Below are 19752 nucleotides of genomic sequence, written 5' to 3'. Positions count from 1 at the left end.
AGTGAGGTGGAGCACTTATGCCATGTACTTATACTCGTACTCGTACTCCCTCTGCTCTGCAACTTAATTGGCCGGTCGATACGTTTCCTCTCAGCCAATCAAGGGCAGGGTGACAGAGACGGAGTATCCTGGCTGACCCGAGGATATATATCTCGCTCTCTCGTCACTACGGTCACAGATTTCGCGAGGTTGAAATTTCGAAAGTAGATGTTATAGGTGAAGGGTCAGAGATCTATGAGTATCGCATAAAGTGATTATACTTAACCGTATGACATGAAATGGAGTAATAACAGAATCCCAACAAATGGAGTAAGAAGTACATCCTCGATTAAAACTGTACATCAATTATCATAGTATCAAAAAAGTGGTGTTAGAATTGACCAAAAGAGTCTATAAAACTCGGCAGCAAGATTTTTTAGAGTAGTTTTGGGTTTTCGGGAATTGTTGATTGGAATATCTACTACGGTTGTCACAGGCCAGTCCGATTACTTGCCAATCAAGAAGATTCGTCTTCTGTAAAAAAGTCGAGTAGATACACCTTGTATGTTTCGCAAGAATTTAACTATATTTTGCGTATTTAGCGGTCATCGGAATCATTATCCTCAGCGTGATCACTCGCGCGACTCTGCGCAATGTCGGTGGTAAAGTTCAAAGATATCCTTCAGATATGGTTCGACTTAAATAGTCGGAGCAGCAAGGCGAGACGTTAGAAGGAATCGCATCATGATTCGTCGTGCAGTGCTAGTGAACTTTCTTTTGGCAGTTGTGCTTGCTCAGACGCAGCCAACGTGCAAAAATGTGTTCGACTATACCGTGTGCAGTTCCGTCGAAGGTGTTTTAACCGAAGTAAAGCAACGAAGTCATCACGATCGTTTGGAAATATTGGATTTCAATTTGATATCGATTGAACCTGGAGCGTTTAAAAATCTCTCGCTAGTAACTCTACACCTGTTTGCCGGAAATCGAATTTCGAATTTGCAACCAGGCGCGTTCTCGGGCCTGCCGATGCTGAAAGACCTGCGGCTTGGAAACAACGCCGTTACGCTGATTCCCAACTTGTTTCAAGAATTGCCTCACTTGGAAAGGTTGTCCTTGGCCAATAACAACATTACATACATACCGGAGGGGACTTTTAACGGATTATCAGAATTGGTACAGTTGCAACTACATCAGAATCTGATTGCGACGATTAATCGAACAACATTTTCTGGTCTTTCGAAGATAACTTCTCTGGAGCTAGAGAGCAACAGAATAAGTACCATTGCCCCAAAATCGTTTGAAAGTCTCAAGAAATTGAAAAATCTTTACTTAGATAGAAACAATATAGGAGAACTAAAAGCCGATACTCTCAAAGGTTTAACGAAACTTCGTTCTCTGCACATCAATGACAACGACATAGTAACTATTGATCAAAGGGCATTCAGAGGATTGTCTAAACTGACCTTCTTACATCTCCAACACAACAAAATATCTACAATTCGATCAGGCACTTTCATTGGTCTCAGCAGTTTGGAATCTCTGGATCTTTATAATAACGAGATTTCAGTGATAGAAGCTGGTGCGTTCGAAGGCCTCACGTCGGAGTTAAGTATCGATTTGAGTAACAATAAAATCAAAACCCTACCGAATGGCTTATTCGCTGGACTCACAGACCTGGAGTCAGTCGATCTGTCGAATAACACTATAACTGCAGTTGACCCAAATGTAGTTCAGTTGCCAAGTACTGCGACAATTCAGTTTTCGGTACCCACCGAATAATTGTGCGCTACTTTCCACATGAAGATTTCGTCTACTGGAATGATGAATGTGAATGAATAAAAAATTCCGCTCACTTAACAACATATACTTATACTTAACAATATACTTTCGCACAATCTTTGAATAAATAATATTCCGTACAATGTCTCTACTGCGTTCCAAGAATGTATAGTACTTTCCCGTTTAGATTCATGTAGTCAGCTTGCAACAGGCACATTCACGATTAGTATAAATTGTTAAGGTACGAGAATCGATTCACCAGAATTGTGTGGCCATGATTCGGTGTGCGATACTCCAGTACTTCCTATTGGCCACTGTGTTGGCTCAAACCTGCCTGGAAAATGAAGGTAGGTAAGTCTACTTGGTAATATTTAAATCACTGCGTGACTGAAACGGTTCAAATGACAATATTCTATTCATTCCGATATTGTTACGAATCAAGCATCACATAGATTACATTTTTCGCCTAATTGATCAATTCCAATCGTGAATTATATCCCCGCTCTCCAACACATCGCCCAATTCTCAACACACCCCTCTCCGTTTGGGAGAAGCTGCCAAGTGAATTCAGCGAAAGAGAAGAGTCTGAAGTACTGTTACGCAGAGAGAAGTTTGAACGAGTTCGTTACTAACAAGAAAACCGAAAATGATTACGGTAACAAAATTCCACAAGATTTATTTTACAATTGTCAAATACACTGTCAGAAAATTCACGGTGTCTATAAAAGTTAAAATCCACACCAAAATGGTGTGGATTTTTATAGAATATATTATACACGTGCGAACGATACTGAATGATCATGAATGACGAGCAAACCATCGATCATCCCGACGCAGAGATTTCTTGGATTTACGTTTACGTGAATTGTAAATCTTACGAGAGTTGCGAGTGACGGCCTGAAAAAATGAATTTATTCTATTACTTGTTCGAAGTTGATTGTCCGCAACATCATTTTACTCGTTAAATTCGTCGTATACTGAAGGAATTAGAACAAAAATTACTACGGTACTGTTTGCATGGTTGCTTCAGAAATTTAACATCAGGTAGAGATAGATTGACATCAAATTGAAACCGAATAATTTTTCAGAGTAGATCGCTGTTTTCGTGGATTGTTGATTGGATATCAACTACGACTATCACAGGCAGTCCCATAAGCGCGAATCTAAGAATTTAATCTTCCGTGACGAAGTTTAGTGAATACGCCGGTTACACCCCGTGGAAACTTGATCATGTTTTACGCATTCGACAATCATCTGAAATATCATCTCCGGCGTGATCACTCGACACGTGACTCTACGTAACGACGCTGGCAGAGTTCAAGGTAGCCTTTAGATATGGATCGACTTAAATAGTCCGAGCAGCAAAGCACGATATTAGAACAGAATCGCGTCATGATTCGTTGTGCAGTGTCGGTGAACTTCGTTCTCGCAGTTGTGCTTGCTCAGACGCAACCAACGTGCAGAAATGTGTTCGACTATACCGTGTGCAGTTCCGTCGAAGGTGTTTTAACCGAGGTAACGGAACGAACGCACCGTGATCGTTTGGAAATATTTAACTTGAATTTGACGTCGATTGATCCTGGTGCCTTTAAAAATCTCTCGCTAGTAAATCTACACTTGTCTGCCGGAAATAGAATTTCGAATTTGCAACCTGGCGCGTTCTCGGGCCTACCGAACCTGAAATATCTGGACCTTGATAACAACGCGGTTACGCTGATTCCCAACTTGTTTCAAGAATTGCCTCACTTGGACAGATTGTTCTTGGCTAACAACGGGATTACCCACATATCGGAAGGGACTTTTAACGGACTGTCAGGATTAACAAGGTTACAACTGCATCAGAATTTCATCGCGACGATAAATCAGATAACATTTTCCGGCCTTTCGGAGATAACTTCTCTGGGGCTAGAGGACAACGAAATAACTACCGTCGCTCCCAATTCGTTCAAAAGTCTCGAGAAATTGAAATATCTTTACTTGGATAGGAACAACATCAGAAAACTGCGAGCCGAAACTTTCAATGGTTTGACTGAACTTGATTCGTTGTCCGTTTCTCACAATGACATAGTAACCGTTCATGAACGGGCATTCAGAGGATTGTCGAAACTGACTCTGTTATCCATCGACCACAACAAAATATCCACGATTCGATCGGGAACTTTTATCAGTCTAAGTAGTTTAGAATATCTGTATCTTCATAACAACGAGATTTCAGTAATAGAAGCTGACGCATTCCAAGGCCTCTCGTCGATGACTCACATCAGTTTGACTGACAATAAAATCCAAACTCTACCGAGTGGCTTATTCGCTGGACTAACGAACCTGAAGTCAGTCGTCCTGGTTAATAACACTATAACTGCAATCGACCGAGTTGTAGTTCAGTTGCCAAGATCTGCGACAATTCAATTCGGGTACTGAATAATTGCGTTCTACTTTCCACGTGAAGATTTATTCTGCGGAAATGATCGACGTGAGCGAAAAAAAATGTGATTAATTAACTACTATGTGATATGCTTTATGAAATCGTTGAATAAATTATTTTTCGCATGATGTCTCGAGTGCGTTTCAGGAACGTCTCATATTTTCCCGTTCAGTTTTCACGTAGTTAGTTTTACCGATATCATAGAAAAATCTGTTCTCTCGCTTTGAGGTACAACGCAATGCGCAACCTGACAAAAATATTCATCAGTTACAACTTTACTATTTATCTAAGTATAAACGAAGCGTTCTCCAGTCAATTTCTGGAGGGCTCTGATCATAAGTAAAGATACTAACTTGAAGTTCCTCCGTCAATTAAATTTGCAATTAAAACCATCGGTTAACGAGTGTTCGCATCGATGTCATAGATCGAATCTTCTTTGTTAAAACACTTTGGACAAAGCCTACCACTTACAGTTCAGTGATTACAAGTACAAAACAAGTGAAGCTACCGAAAACGTATTTCCTATATGCGCCGGATCAATATACGGACCGTCCGTGTAAGTCACACGCTTCCGAAAGATCTTCGAAATTTACGTATCGATCGATACTTCGAATACAAGATGTAAGTCCATCGGATTTAGGATACTGTTCTGTAACAGCATTGAATCTATTCAACTTGGCTCACACGATGACGGACTTTTTAGCAACGAATGGCGAGCAAAGCTGTTTACAGTATGCAATTGAAGAATAACGAAAGTTAAGTCAGTAGCTCCACACGTTTTTTCTTCTTTAATTTTACTGAAATCCAACCGCAGGCGATGTTCATACGGCGTGTGGGTAAACAATATCGGTATAGTTTATCCCGAACGTAATCGGTCGCTACCATTATCCATTTTTTTACCACTACATAACCACTTTGGAAAGAGGTATGAAGAACATTGAAAGGGGTATGAATCGATTTAACAGAATTAAACGGCCATGCTTCGGTGGGCGTTAGAGGCGTACTTCCCATTGGCCACACGTGCTGGCTAAAACGGGACTGAAAGGTGAAGGTAAGTGAGTCTACTCGGTAATAATATTTTAAAAGTATTCAAAGCAATCGGAAGGAAACGTTTGTAGGGTTGATTTGGACGGATTTCAACAATTTATTGCATGATATGATATTTGTTAGAGATAAGAGCAAGCAGGCGCTGGGGAACGGAAAGAAAATGAGTGAACGGTGTAAGGTTTCTAGTTGAGGTTTTTCTTTTTTACGATAATTGGGAACCGTTTATTGATATATTAATTGACAGATTTGTACGACACGACTCATTCAATTTTCTGATAACATCAAAATGTTGACGAATTTAAAGCGGCACCACAATCGTGATACAGCCAGACCAAAACGGATTTTAATATTGATTATAGCAATATCATAGGGGATAATTGCGGGAATGGTGCGAAAATTATAGATTGAAAATTGTACAAACACGGTATAATCAAGGCAAAAGCGGATATGATTAAAATTACATCCGTAAAAAAAAACAGTTCAGATCATTCTAAATTATAAAACACTCACATTCGGAACCGTCGAACCTGAGTATAACTAAATAAGTGAATAACAATATTAAAAAATCAAAACCTTGAAAATCTATTGAAGAAACGTGTATTTCATAATTAAAGTGTTGCGTAAAACGAATTCTTTCAGTCACGCATAGTGATATAGTCGGTATCACCCGCAACATAATTTCGGATCAAGGCTGAACGAGATATCAATACAATCCAGATCATCGAAGTTCGTGAACCTAAACACAACAAGATTTTTAAATCGAGGTCATGTCGAAAATCACGCAGCGGACGAAAGATTTCTCGCGACGTTCATCCCAGAAAGTAACAGGCCTCGTTACTCGCAGACCAAAAATATTCGTCCTTTTTAGAACAGTCGAGTAAATACACCGGGTATGTAACGCGAAAAACGTTGTTGTATTTTACGTATCTGGCAATCATCAGAATTATCATCCCCGGCACGATCGGTCACGTGACTTTACGCAACGACGGAGGCAAAGTCCGAGACATATCAAATAGCCGGAGCGGCAAGGCGAGACGTCAGAATAGAATCGCATCATGATTCGTCGCGCAGTGCTAGTGAACTTCGTTTTGGCAGTTGTGCTTGCTCAGACGCAGCCGACGTGCAAAAATGTGTTCGACTATACCGTGTGCAGTTCCGTCGAAGGTGTTTTAACCGAAGTAAAGCAACGAAGTCATCACGATCGTTTGGAAATATTCAACTTCGATTTGACGTCTATTGAACCCGGAGCGTTTAAAAATGTCTCACTGGTAACTCTGTACCTGTCTGCCGGAAATCGAATTTCCAATTTGCAACCTGGAGCATTCGCTGGCCTGCCGAACCTGAAAAATCTGCACCTTCAGAACAACGCAGTTACACCGATTCCCGGCTTGTTTCAAGAACTGCCCCACCTGGAAAGGTTAACCTTGGCCAATAACAGCATTACCCATGTACCGGAAGGGACTTTTAACGAACTGTCGCAATTGAAAGAGTTGATACTGGATTGGAATCTGATCACCCACGTACCGGAAGAGACTTTTAACGGACTATCAGAATTGACGAAGCTGAGCCTGGATAAGAATCCGATTGAGACGATAAATCAAACAACATTTTCTGGTCTTCCGAAGCTGACTTCTCTGGCGGTAGAGCGCAGCGAAATAACTACTTTCGCTCCCAACTCGTTCGAAAGCCTCGCGGAATTAAAAAATCTTTACTTAAACTGGAACAATATCGGAGAACTGCGAGCCGAAACTTTCAAAGGTTTGAGTAAGCTTGATTTTCTCTCCATTTCCGACAGCGCCGTAACGACCGTTCATGACGGGGCGTTCAGAGGATTGCCAAAACTGACCGTGTTACTGCTCGACCAGAACAATATATCCACGATTCGGTCGGGCACTTTTATCGGACTGAGCAGTTTATACCATCTGGATCTTGACAACAACGAGATTTCAGTAATAGAAGCTGGTGCGTTCGAGGGCCTCTCGTCAATATCGCACATAAGCTTGGTCAACAACAAAATCGCAACACTGCCGAGTGGCTTGTTCGCTGGACTCACAAAACTGGATTCACTCTGGCTGGTTAATAACACTCTAACTGCAATTGACCGAGCCGTAGTTCAGTTGCCAAGTTTCGCGAGAGTTATCTTCGAGTTCTGAATTATCATCGCCGCTACTTCACTACACGAATTTGTCACTGTAAATTATGTGAAATTATATGCATGTGATGTTACGTAATTGTATATTAATACATGTAATCTTGTTAAATTTTATCCAAGTTCACGACATTCTATAAATATATGATGTAAATAATATATTACGGTTACATGCGAAATCATAAAAAGATATAACTCAATCATTACCGTAGTCGTGATTATTGCAATTATAATTGACAACCTATCGCTGTGTTTCGTAATGATTAGTGCATTCCGAATCCATTGCTCATTACTTTAGTAACGAATAATGCAATTTCAATCCATTATCCATTACTTTGGTAATAATTAATGTAACTCAAATTCATTTTTCATACTCTGACAATTACACAATACATGGCACAAACAGCCTATTAGTTTTTCGATAAGCAAATCAAAGTATTTTTCAAATCTATAATCCGACAGCTAACCTTACGCATTTCTTGTATTGTTTTTCCGACAAATTTCTCTCGCACGAATCTAGGATGAATGAAGATAATGTGGAAATTATATCGAACCGTAAGCACGCACACTCCTCGTCGGGGAATTATCACGAGTTCCAAACATTCGACGTAAAAACCTTCGATTCCGTTTCTTACACAGTCAAGATCGTTTCTACAAGTGACCATGACTTGAAATAAAAAGTTCTCCGTTACAAGTAATTTTACCGCTACCACTATCGATAAGTTTCTTCTTACTATAGCGATATTATAAATATATAAATCCATTACACGATTACCACTAATTACGAAATCATGTGTCAAGTCCCAATCACTTGCTATGCCGCTCAAGCGACGTCACAAAAATTTTATAACAATACGTTATTAAACTTCGAACAACAACACCCCCATACTTGACTAGCTACACTCGATAATACATGTAACGTATAGACAAAATAACAATAAAAACTGACGACAATCACTAACAATGCATTATATGCATATGTGTATATTTATTGACTCGAAATTTCGACGACCTTGTTCCTCTCGAATAAATATTAGAAAAAAAAAAAAAAAATAAAAAGAACCGGTATCAGAAAGCACGAAGCGGAATTTTCGAATGACGTGTAAAAGAGTCGAGGCTCGAATTCTCCATCGCGCATCAGCGGCGACTGCAGAGTTGCTGGACCGGTTGGCCAAGCGATGCCGGTCGGAAACGCCTAACTCGGCACAGCCCCTGAGGCCCGAAGGAGTTCCTCTCAAGTTGTAACTTAAAACGAACCTTAACCCCGGTGTTTGGGTATTGGCACAATGGAGCGTGCAGCATCCCGACGGGTGGCCCGGAGCCCTGGATGCTGGCACAAAGAACCGAAGATGAAAGCCGCGAGGCGGAGCCGAGGTTAAAAAGTCTCCAATAAGGAGAGAAGCCCCCTTCGACGATCCGGCGAACAGGTGGGCACGATGCCGGCATTTACGCGAGCCGAAAGCCGCTGTTTCTTCAAACTCGAATCTCGCGCGAACGCACCAAGGTACGGATCGAGCTTTTTCCCCTGCCCAAGAGGGTGAAAAAGTTCCAAGACGAATTCCCGGAACCGCATTCACCCTCGCAGTATCCGGTACTCGTACCTAACAAGTGCTTCACGAAGACGCGACGAGGCCGAAAAAGGTTTTTCCCGGCTGGAAATCCACCCCGCATATGGATGAAATTTTTTTACCGTCGCTGTCGGCTCGCCAAGCCAACCGAAAATTATGGTCGGAGGTTTTTCCGGGGTACGGGCTTCGCGTAATACTCCGGTAAAAAATACCGTCCTCCGTAGAAGGTAGATTTGCCGTCGTCTTACGTCGCGTCGAAGGTAGACAGCGTCACGGATTATCGGAAAGGTTTCCGTATCTTTGTAGCGAAATAAAGTGTATTTAGTTGCTCGTTTCTTCGGGCTAATACCTCTAAGTACGGTGTTATAAAATCGAGGACGTCCTCGCTGAAGCGGAGAGCCAAGGAACGAGGTATAAGAAGAACCGGGAACCGGACACGAACGAGGTGGTGGACGGGCGTGTGGGTCAATTTTTTTACTGCGAGGTAAGCTAGTTGCGAGGGCCTGTCCTCGGCGTCGTAAAGGTTGACGGGAAGGGCGAACCTTACCTGGTATGCGGGGTGGAAAAGGTCCCTGCGCGTACCTTGTATCCCCGTAGCATAACGCGCTTACAAGACGAGCCATAATACCCATACCGACAAAGATTATAAAGACCATGCGGCAATAAAATTAAGATTGTTTAAGAACGAATTGAAAAGACTCCGATTCTACGACTCGGAACGTTGTAAAATCCCAAACGCTCCACCAGAAACCCGTCCTGACCTAATCTCTGCGGCTCGAAGACGCGGGCCACTTTGGAAAATTAAGAAACGGGACACCGGACAAACAAACAAACCGGAAAAACCGTTCAAATATTCTACACCCCAAGTGACAAAGTTCAATTAAACACCAACGTCTGCATCCTTCCTCCCGACACGGCGTTTCATTCTCCCTGCCATTTTTGGAAAAACTGTCTCCGCGCGTGATAGGAATATTGTTCGGATGCGACGCGAATAATTGCCTTGTCATCGATTACGTCGAAATTTAACGATTATCGTCATGTTCGCTGAGATTGGGTCTATAGGTACCGGGAGAATTCCCGGAAGATGAACGATAATGCGAAGACCTCTTCGCCTCCCGATAGGCAATTAAGGTTACATCTGGTATACTTACAGCGAGTAAGATGTCACTTCGGTTGCCCATCTGTCGGAGAAACCCTCGTAATCGTAAACCCTCTAGGTTTCTAGGATTCAACAAATAATATACCAACACTCGGTTGGCACGGATGAAAGAATGTTGGTTTTTTTTTTCTTCTTTTTGTTTTTGCTTTTTTATCCATCGCTTCGAAAACCGTCAAGTTTCGTACAATAATTAAAATACTAAAAAAAAAAAAATAATAATAATAATTGTTGGGCTCAATTAATTAGTCCTATAAGGTAAATTTTGATATAGGAGGAGAACGGAGTAACGGAATATCTAAGAGGTAATTTCGTTTTAACCGCGGTCAACGCGATGAGAAACATTGATTATGTTATCCGATGACCGGGGTGTCGGGTAGACGAGTTTATGTGAAATAAAAACGGAGCCGAAAGTTTTACCGCGGCTGGTCGGACCTGACTTGTAAATCAGTTTGCGTCATATTTAATGATTGTTGTGACGTAAAAGGCACCGCCGTGACTAATCGCGGAAGCCGATCCGACGCGGAAACGAAGACAGGAGTTCCTCGTTCAAGGGAAAGAAAACGCCCTTGGCGACGATCGGCTGTTACGGAGGCGTCAAACTCGCCCAAAAGAGAAACATAACGACTTTCGGTAGTGCGGCGATGTGCGGCAGTAACGGCTGTAAGTGCCGCAATAGTCGCCGCTCATGACGATCTGTAACGTCTCCATTACGTCGCAACCATTATGACGGAAGAACGTCTGCAGAATGAGAAGCGCATGCCGTGCCTCGCTGCATTATGCAACGACGCTCGGATTTGGGTGTATCTCTCCGTAACGAGTCCCATACAATGTCGGCGGAGTTGAGAATGAAGGGAATAAGAGTGCGATCGTAATTACGAGGAGTGAGGAGATTTCTATCCGCAAGACGTCGATGATTGCCCGCAGAGGCGAGAGTTGAAGATCGGTCGCGTGTCGTCGGCTCGAAAGTGAGAAATTAACAAGCGTTTTCGTAACAACGGAGCTCGACGAACGCGTTGTGCACACAACGTATTTACGATTCGTTCGTAGGTCGCAGAGACACACGCGCATATCATATGCCGAGGTATTTTACGCTCGCCTATAAATACGCGCTAATATACGTCAACAGCTCGGCGCTCGACGGATATGATTGTACGAGTAACGCGTCGTAAAGCTAAACGCGTGTAAATTTTAGTTCGGTGGTTTGTCCGAGGCGCCATGCAGGTTGCCGGAGTCGGTTGTACGCGTGTAGTTACAAGCTTTGTTCCCGCAGGCAATAAGTCATACGAAGCTGCTTGCGCGGGTAGGTTTAACAACGGGAACGAGGAATACAATTTTATCTCGAGACGAAAATCTCCGCAACGCGACTGCGAAGCGAACGTCTCGTTTAGTTACAGAAATTCCCCTTATCTCCGGTTAGTTTTACCTGCTCGCAACGCGCGCTCTCTGATAATTCCGCTTTGGTACGTAGAAAAGCCGCACAAGATGCGTCCCGAGACGAAGGAATCCGGCGTAGGTTAACCAACTTACGGTTTTTAAAAAGGTTGTAACGGGGGGCTAAAGCTGCGGCGACGGAACTTCGACTTTTCATTTCCATCCGATTTCTCGATACGATTTCCTACGTTTCGAATCTGAAAGAGGCCGCAGATATTCCCATGACCGTTAGACGTTCGCCCGAGTTAAATCCCGAGAAGTCGGGATCGAGATTCCGAGAGGAACTAAAACTTTCCTATCGCAAGTTTCACCGCTCGTCGTGGGAAACGCGAGCGGGCGAGAAAGAAACTGACGAAAAATCTGACGTTCGGTCAACTCTGTCAAGGTGAGGTTCTCGTAGTTTGAAATTTAAGTAAAAATAACGCGATCGAAGGAAAGGCGCCGGGAATGCAAAAGCATACGATACGACATAGGTTGTACGTAAGAACTCGAGGAACGCGAAGCTGCGGTGAGAAATTGTGCGCCGTTAGTGAGAACGGTTAATTTCACGACGAACCTAATGATAATTTCTCGAAATTATATCAGCGGTCCATTACGCGGCCGCGTCTCTTCCCTCACAGTTCCGCCACTCCCGGATGAGTATAGTTGAACAGTTTCAGGATAACCTCGAGAGTTCTAGACAGCGGCGAATGGCTTTTAGCCACTAATTTTATGTAAAGTTATGACGGCTTGCAAGCTCCGCGGTGAGCTGTTGAGCAGTGCCCAACGGTGTTGTAACCTCGAGCCGAAAGCTGAAGCTCTCTCGCCACTCCGAGGTGCCCTATAAACGTGTGCGTCTTTGGTCGAGCCGTGCACCAAAAACCGAGAACATTGATACGAACGTGGCTGCATTCTGGAAAAGCGATTGAAAAGGAGGGTGTAAAAAGGAAGAGCGCAGCGATCAAATCGTCGGCACTGAGGAAGATTTCATTTGTTAGGGTATAACTGGAAAAATTCAGTAAAACAGGTATCGTTGAAAGAACTGTTTGAATATCGTTGGAATTGGGAAAAACGAGGTACGCCTAACCATTTTGCGCTATCCGAGATGAGGCCGAAAATTTAACGGGGACAATTATACCGATGGTTGTTAATAAGGGGTCTTTGTTGCTGATTAAATCAATTTACTCGGTAGGTATAAATCAAGAATATGAAAGTAGGCGAGACTGATTTGTCAAGTTTGATGCAAATTCTAGGGTCTTTCGACTCGTATAAATTTATAACGATTATACGACTCGGGATAACGAATTACCGTCAAGCCATTGGAGTAAACGTAGACGATGCGATTTTCGAAAGGCCGCAGTCCCGAGCAAATTAATTGAGGTTACGGGTATTTCGTGCATACATATAAACGTGCGTGCGTAGGTGTACACAGATGTAAGGTACAGGCCCTTTTAAATGTCAGGCTGCAGCGTGCGAGAACGGGACACGAGATGGGTCTCACAATCAGATAATACAATTTCGATGTGTGTCTTGTGTGCATCGAGAAGGATAAACCTCGACCCGTCTCGCGGAGACTCTCGAGAGTTTATGGTCGTGTCATAAAATGAAAAAGAAGCACGAGAGGAAAAAAGAGAAGAAGAAGAAGAAGAAGAAGAAGAAGACGGAGAAGAAGAAAAAACACAAACACACGGGAAAGAGGATGCCACGCTGCAGAGGAATAAAAGGAAATAGAAATAGAAAACATCTTTACAGTCCGATCATTAAAGCAGCGCTTTAACGGCAACGAAGATGTCCGCCAATTAATGGCCGTCGAGTCGAAGCCAAGACGGCGTGGCCGAATGCGGCTCGGAGATATATTAAACACAGTCGTGCCTCAATGAATTATCACACATCCACGTGTCCGGCGTTATTGCGTCAAACCACACATACGAGGGTTAATATTTATTCGGAATCGTAAGACGGCGCGATCTCTCTCGAGATTCGTGCTGCGTTTAAAAATTAATCGAGATAACGAAGTCGATGAGAAATCGCGCTTGGATGTTCGGACGCAGGTGGCATCCGAATCGACAATCTGTCGCGAGCGGAGGAATTTTTATTCGCGGTTAATAAATTTAAAAAAACGCACGGCTGGCTTCGTTTTTCGATAGGTCGACACCGTAGTTCAAACGGGAAAAAAAAGTAAAAAAGACAGTTCCAAGAATCGTTGATTGGAAATCGTTTTTTCACTCATCGCAAAATTTCTCCACCCAAATGTGACACGCGCCATTTTTTTTTTTTTTTTTTCATTCTACATTTCCTTCATTTGCGGATCGGAGAAAATCGCGTCTTTCGACATAGACGATATTGCGGTTTCGTTCGTTTCCTCAAAACCTCAACAATTTTTATATGTACCTATAATACATATATGTGGTAAAAATCTAACTCACACGGCTGAGCTAATAATTATCTTTTCTTTTTTTTTAACCCGTAAGACTGCGACACAGACGGAGACGCAGCGAGATTCGAAATTCCGATTCACAGTGAATCACGGTCGGCCCATCAAGAGAGGATAATTACGGTAGCGAGTGGCATTTATGTATACCGGACATTCCGCAGCGGATTTTAACAAACTACGGGTCACACGCGCGGCGGGCATTAATACTGCAATCATCGTCGTCATTTTAATTATTATTATTTTTTTTTTATTATTATTATTACAATGTTATTTTTACTGTTGTTATTATTGCCTACATGATCTGGCGGAAAAACAGGCCGCAAAAAGAAATTCAAATAATTACCACAGCCTTCCGTGTGTGCTTGTGCAGCACACTCGCGTATGTAATCGTATACATGTACGTTGAGCAACATAGGTATGCGATGTAACCATGTAGGTATGGGTATACTTAGATGATGGGAAAGAGATAAGTTTGACGTGTATGAAAACGCGCGCGAGTTTATTGTACCCGTGGTGCGGGATGGACCCGTGTTATTTTTACAGCTGTCAATAAATTTTCAGTTTACTCGCTACACAATTTATTTATCCTATAATATACAATATATGTGTATATTAGAAATATATATATTTTTTTTTAAATATGTACACGGATCCCGGGCTTCTTCCATGATATTTGAGAGCAGAAACTCGACTACCGAAAATTCAATCTTACGTCGAACGGGTGAAATGATAAAAATCGCACTACGACGCAGGTGATGAATAATTATTTTACAACGCGAAACTCACGCGCGATGTTAGACGAAACGTAGAGAGAAGTCGATAGAAAACTATAAGAGAGAGAGGGAGAGAGAAGAAAAAAAAACAATTAACGACCCGATTAACAGTTCTCGCGATCTGGGTATAAATGCATAGTAATTTATACAAGAGGTAAGAAATATAGGTGGATATATACATATACATATAATATAAGCCTATATATGTTAAATGTATATGTATCTGGGTATAGACTACGAAATTGTTATTTTTGTTTGTTTTTTTTTTTTATTTTTTGTTTACGAAATTTAAAATATCGCCGCCGGAGTTTACAGCATTGAAAAGGAAAAGAAGAAATATATTCTTGGCAAATTAACGATGCGCATATTTTACATCGGCGAATGGTTGTCGGACAAATTATGAAAATTATACATACATGTATGAGGTATATGTTAAAGGCGCAGCCGACAGTTATGGATCTATGTCGAGACTGTAATCGGTGCGTGCGATGTTTGGTCTGAAATTTTTAATCCGTTTGATAGAAAGCCCCGAGTAAGTGTACGATGATCGTAGTTTTTAGAAAGAAATAAAACGAGGAGTCGATCATTTTTTTATGGGCAGAAAAACAAAAAAAAACGTCGTAACCGATATTGTAAGGCAGATGTGACGATCGTATTTCCTGCTCTTACGTTAAGTTCGGAACATTCCTGTTTTGCAAACATTAGGAATACATACAATATTTTATATATATATATGTCAGGGTTGAAATATTATCGCTAAATTTTTCTTTTTAATACATAATCGAGTAACTATAATTTCATTAGAAATATCGTCAAGTTTTGAACGATTCATCAAATAGTCGCAGTACATCGAGTTCCTGTCAAATTACTATATTCTAACAGGCTACGACTGATTTCTAAATATTGGTAAAGAGACGAAAAAAAAAACAGAAATAATTAAATATCATAATCTAAAGCTTAGAAATGAATTTTTCGCTTCAAATCGAGCTAAACTGATGAAAAATCTGGTAGATAAGATCAATTGAACTGAGTCGTGGGTTGTTTAGTTGAGAAAATTAATTGTTTTTCGAATGTAATGGCGCGGATTTATTTCGATAGTAATCGATTCGATATCGTTGTTAATTGCTGATTACAAATTAATATCGGTGCAATATTGAATGTTAAATATTTAACACTACCGTCTTGTCTCTCTGTACGAAAAAACGGGTCGCAGTGTAATTATAGAGAATATTAGTTCCTAAATAAAAAAGGAACCATCGTACAGCGAAAACGTTTTTAATATTAGTATTCCTTCTTTCTTCTTCAATTTCAAAAAGGAAAATCATCGCAGCTCAACACACGAATGATACCAAATACGTGACGATTAAATCGTGTTACAGAATTAACGAAAAAGCGTCGATTCTCGACTCGCCATTGCGGCTGATTTGCGTCGAACTTTGACCGACCATTGCCGAGAATCTTTATTGCTCGAACTCGACTTGGCGGATGACAATATTGTATACAGATACGCCGGTATTGACGTAGGACGTACTAAAGGCCATTCAACGATTCCTAGCAACCGAAATGCCGAGTAGAAACTGTAAAAAATTTACCTAGCATGGTCGTGGGGTGAATATCTAAATTGTTGCTCCACGTAGCTGTGCCAAAGTCTTTTTCCCAAACTTATTTTGTGCGACTATGGAGCGTTCCACGTCAACTGCAGCCATTTAAAATTTGACGCTATTCGTGGGTTTCATATCAGCGTACAATCGACACGAAATGCTCCGATGTCGATGTTGGCATTTTTATCAAATAGTAGCACCAATGCTGATTGATTTCTTACGTTTGTAAATTTTTTTCCAACAGTCGGTCCCACGATCAAACACATGTCACGTACTTGAAGTTGGGTGAAAATTTGTGCATTTTAAATGGCAAACTCGACAGATCTTGCGAGAAGATTGAGGGCTGAAACAGAGCTTTTAACGAAATTTCTGTTTATTTGTTTAAAACCAATTTCGATATAGTCGAAAATAAGGATCACCCTAATACGAATACATTATTGGTAATGTACATCGGAAATAAAGATGTAAGAGGATCCCTTGAAAAGGATATCGGCTATCCGCTCTGTTCGGCCATTGTCAGGTTTCGCCTGCTGGTGGACAAATGAGTTGATGTAAATATCGAAGGCACGCATGACTAGGAGCAATGAAATTTGTTTGTTGAGTAGAAACGGGCAATAATAATAGAACGAGAATTGCCGGACCCCCGCAGGTAAGCCAAATTGTTTTCGACACGAAGAGATAATTATTCATCGGCGCACGGTGCGCATCGATACAGTTAGGGTCAAGTTTCACTTGAGTATGACCGAGGTGATCGGGATGTGGGGCACCGATAACTCAGGTAGAAGTTATACGACGGGAGGATGGGAACGAGTGAAATTTCCATTGGGGTGGTAAAGTTGTCCCTCGAAGAAATGTGAAAACCCGGACAAAGGACCCTCGACAGCTGGACTCACCCTCTACGGGTACACTTTATGCTTTCGCACCATTTTGCCGAGCGGTCCTCCGCCATTTTTAATCAATATTCAATGGCAAATTGCAGGGACGGTCGGATTCTCCGTACGCAGGGTACTCCGTCCCATCGGTGTGCACACAACAGACCCTCGAGACCGGTGTTGTTTTATGGTCCTAAAAGTTTACAACTTACTATTTAAAATCCGGCTGGTTTTGCAGACGCCTAGTTACACGCCGATCTTAGGCCTCGATATTGTGAATAACGTTTACAACCTTCCGACGATTCGCGGTGATGTTTTAAGCCGAATTCGACATCGTGGAAAAAGCTTCAATTTTCCAAGGGGCGGTTTTCGCACCTCACGGTGTCTAATTCCGAAGCCATTAGGCCAGCGTTAAGCCGTGCAAGCGGAGTGAGTGTAGGTTATTACACATACCGATAAAGGTTTTCGTTTATACGTGTACAGAACGGATTTTTCTCTCTTGCGAGATGTACAGTTTAAATTGTTACGGCATGCGCTTTGATTTGTAAGGAGATAAATTTACAGAAGCCATTTTTACGTTGGTACTTTAACTGTTTTCTCCCCCGTATTCCGTTATACCCATTGTTATTCGCACGCCTACTGGTACGAGACAATTGGTGTAATTAGTTGGCCCTAATTGCGAGTTAATTAAATTTGACTCCGCTTAACTCGGTGCCTTGTTTATACACTGCCAATTAAAATATTTAATTGAACGGTACGCGTACGAGGTGGGCGAGATATAACGTTCGAGATGTGACCGATATGAGTCGTAAACCGAATTTGGCACGGAGGTTTCTCAGCTGCTTTCGCGTTTAATCTTGCCGGAAAATAGGAGGAGGGGGTTGGAAAAAAATTGTTTAGACGTTGATGGAATTACATATGTCGCTTAAATTGCGTCCGCATCGCGGCGGTAAAAGTACCGCTTACGAATCGTTGATAGAAAATAAATTTATGGAAATAGAAAACACGAGCGAAAAATGTACAACTTGTACGTATAACGCGGTGAAAACATACATTTATAACACGACGTTATATATCTCTTCTACATCTCTCGAATCGTTATCTGACCGTCGGTTGTTTTATCTCTGTACTCTATGTTACAGTTTAATACCTCGTGTATAACACCAAAGTAAAGTTTTCAGCCAATTCAAAGCGTGTACGATCGATCCTACTGCAGAAACAACCTAAACTTACAATTTATCTCTCACGATTCGTTTCCCCCCTAGTATATTCCTATTTTTAACTTTTCACGACGTAATTTAATATCTCAAATCCGCAAGCACGGATAATTTATCGATTCAAACAAAATGTTTGATTGTTCCTATGGAAGTAATTGCATTTCAAATAGACAATCAAATTTGTGCTGAGGACTGTTGAAATAAATATTTTTCCGGAGTTCGTTTTTTTTCTTTTTTTTTCAAGACAGAGAAGTGCAATGTTCGTACAACAGAGTTTCGCCTGAAATAAGTAAATACGGTTGTTGATCTACACTGAATATTTGTATGAAAACGATATTTTTTTTTGTTCTTCCTCCGTTTAATCAACAGCAATTGTCGCAATTGTAAGCAAATATCTGTCTTAAATAATCGAGATTACCGTGCGTGCCTCGGTAAAATCTAAGCGAATTTTCGACCGTCAGAACCAGTTTTTAGCTTTATACACCCTAAAAAAGAGAAGACAAAATGTATGCGCCATTTATGTCTGACCCGAAATTCTGGTTTGTGAGCACAACGCGAACGCCAAAGAAAGGGCGTGCTTGATGCCCGATCTTGGATTCAACGTTGATTTTTGTAATAATTTTTTCCTCTTCTTCGATCCTCAGTTATTTTCATATCAGAAATATTTCTATCAATTTGGGATATTTAGCTACAATCTATGAGATGCGCTTCTGCACGGCAAAACTGTTCTCTATTCGAATGAAATGCAAAAAACATGCATACTCGTTCTAGTTTCTCCCGAGAGTCACATAAAATAACCGCAAGTACGGTCTCATATATATCCTAATAGCCATAAGTATGGATATAATAATATAAATATTAAAATGAATCCAGTCGAACCGTCGAACCGTACACTGGGAAAAATTTCATTTATTGCAGTAACTAGAAAAATTGAGTAAAACAAGTATCGTTAAAAAAACTGTCCGAATATTGTTGGAATTAGGAAAAACGAGGTACGCCTAACCATTTTGCGCTGTCGTCGATCCTTTTTTGGTTATTGCAACGCCGAATCAGTTTATTCGGTTTACTCTACTTTTTTAGTCAAACAAGGCTTTAACGTCAATTTATCGTTGCACAAGCGTTAAATCATCGCAACAGTTACGCGAAAATCTAGCAACTATATTCTTCGATTGTGGTAAAAAATGAAAATATTGAAAGACTGAGCGGTAACCGGAACTAAAAGTTTCTCCCAGTGTACCAAACAATTTATATTTTATCAAAACACGGCAAAGATACGAGTATTCTTTCTTCTACGGGTAATTCGTAGATGAAAAACGGTCTTTTTTTCTACGCACACGCAGGT

The 19752-nt window shown here is 41.3% G+C and overlaps 2 protein-coding genes across 2 annotated transcripts; both read left to right on the top strand.

Annotated features, from left to right (window-relative positions):
• The first annotated feature begins 699 nt into the window (after window positions 1–699).
• LOC124185480 (insulin-like growth factor-binding protein complex acid labile subunit) lies at window positions 700–1905 on the top strand. Its single transcript, XM_046576302.1, has one exon. It carries the CDS (start codon window positions 724–726, stop codon window positions 1756–1758), a length of 1035 nt encoding a protein of 344 aa, XP_046432258.1. The 5' UTR covers window positions 700–723; the 3' UTR covers window positions 1759–1905.
• A 1226-nt stretch (window positions 1906–3131) lies between these two features.
• LOC124184825 (slit homolog 2 protein-like) lies at window positions 3132–7396 on the top strand. Its single transcript, XM_046574929.1, has 3 exons — window positions 3132–4169; window positions 4839–4911; window positions 6274–7396. Exons 1-3 carry the CDS (start codon window positions 3151–3153, stop codon window positions 7378–7380), a joined length of 2199 nt encoding a protein of 732 aa, XP_046430885.1. The 5' UTR covers window positions 3132–3150; the 3' UTR covers window positions 7381–7396.
• The last annotated feature ends 12356 nt before the right edge of the window (window positions 7397–19752 follow it).

The sequence above is a fragment of the Neodiprion fabricii genome, chromosome 6 (genome assembly GCF_021155785.1).
Source record: "Neodiprion fabricii isolate iyNeoFabr1 chromosome 6, iyNeoFabr1.1, whole genome shotgun sequence".
Lineage (NCBI taxonomy): Eukaryota > Metazoa > Arthropoda > Insecta > Hymenoptera > Diprionidae > Neodiprion > Neodiprion fabricii.
The sequence above is the reverse complement of the archived record's forward strand: the minus strand, read 5'-3'. Positions and strand labels throughout refer to the sequence as shown.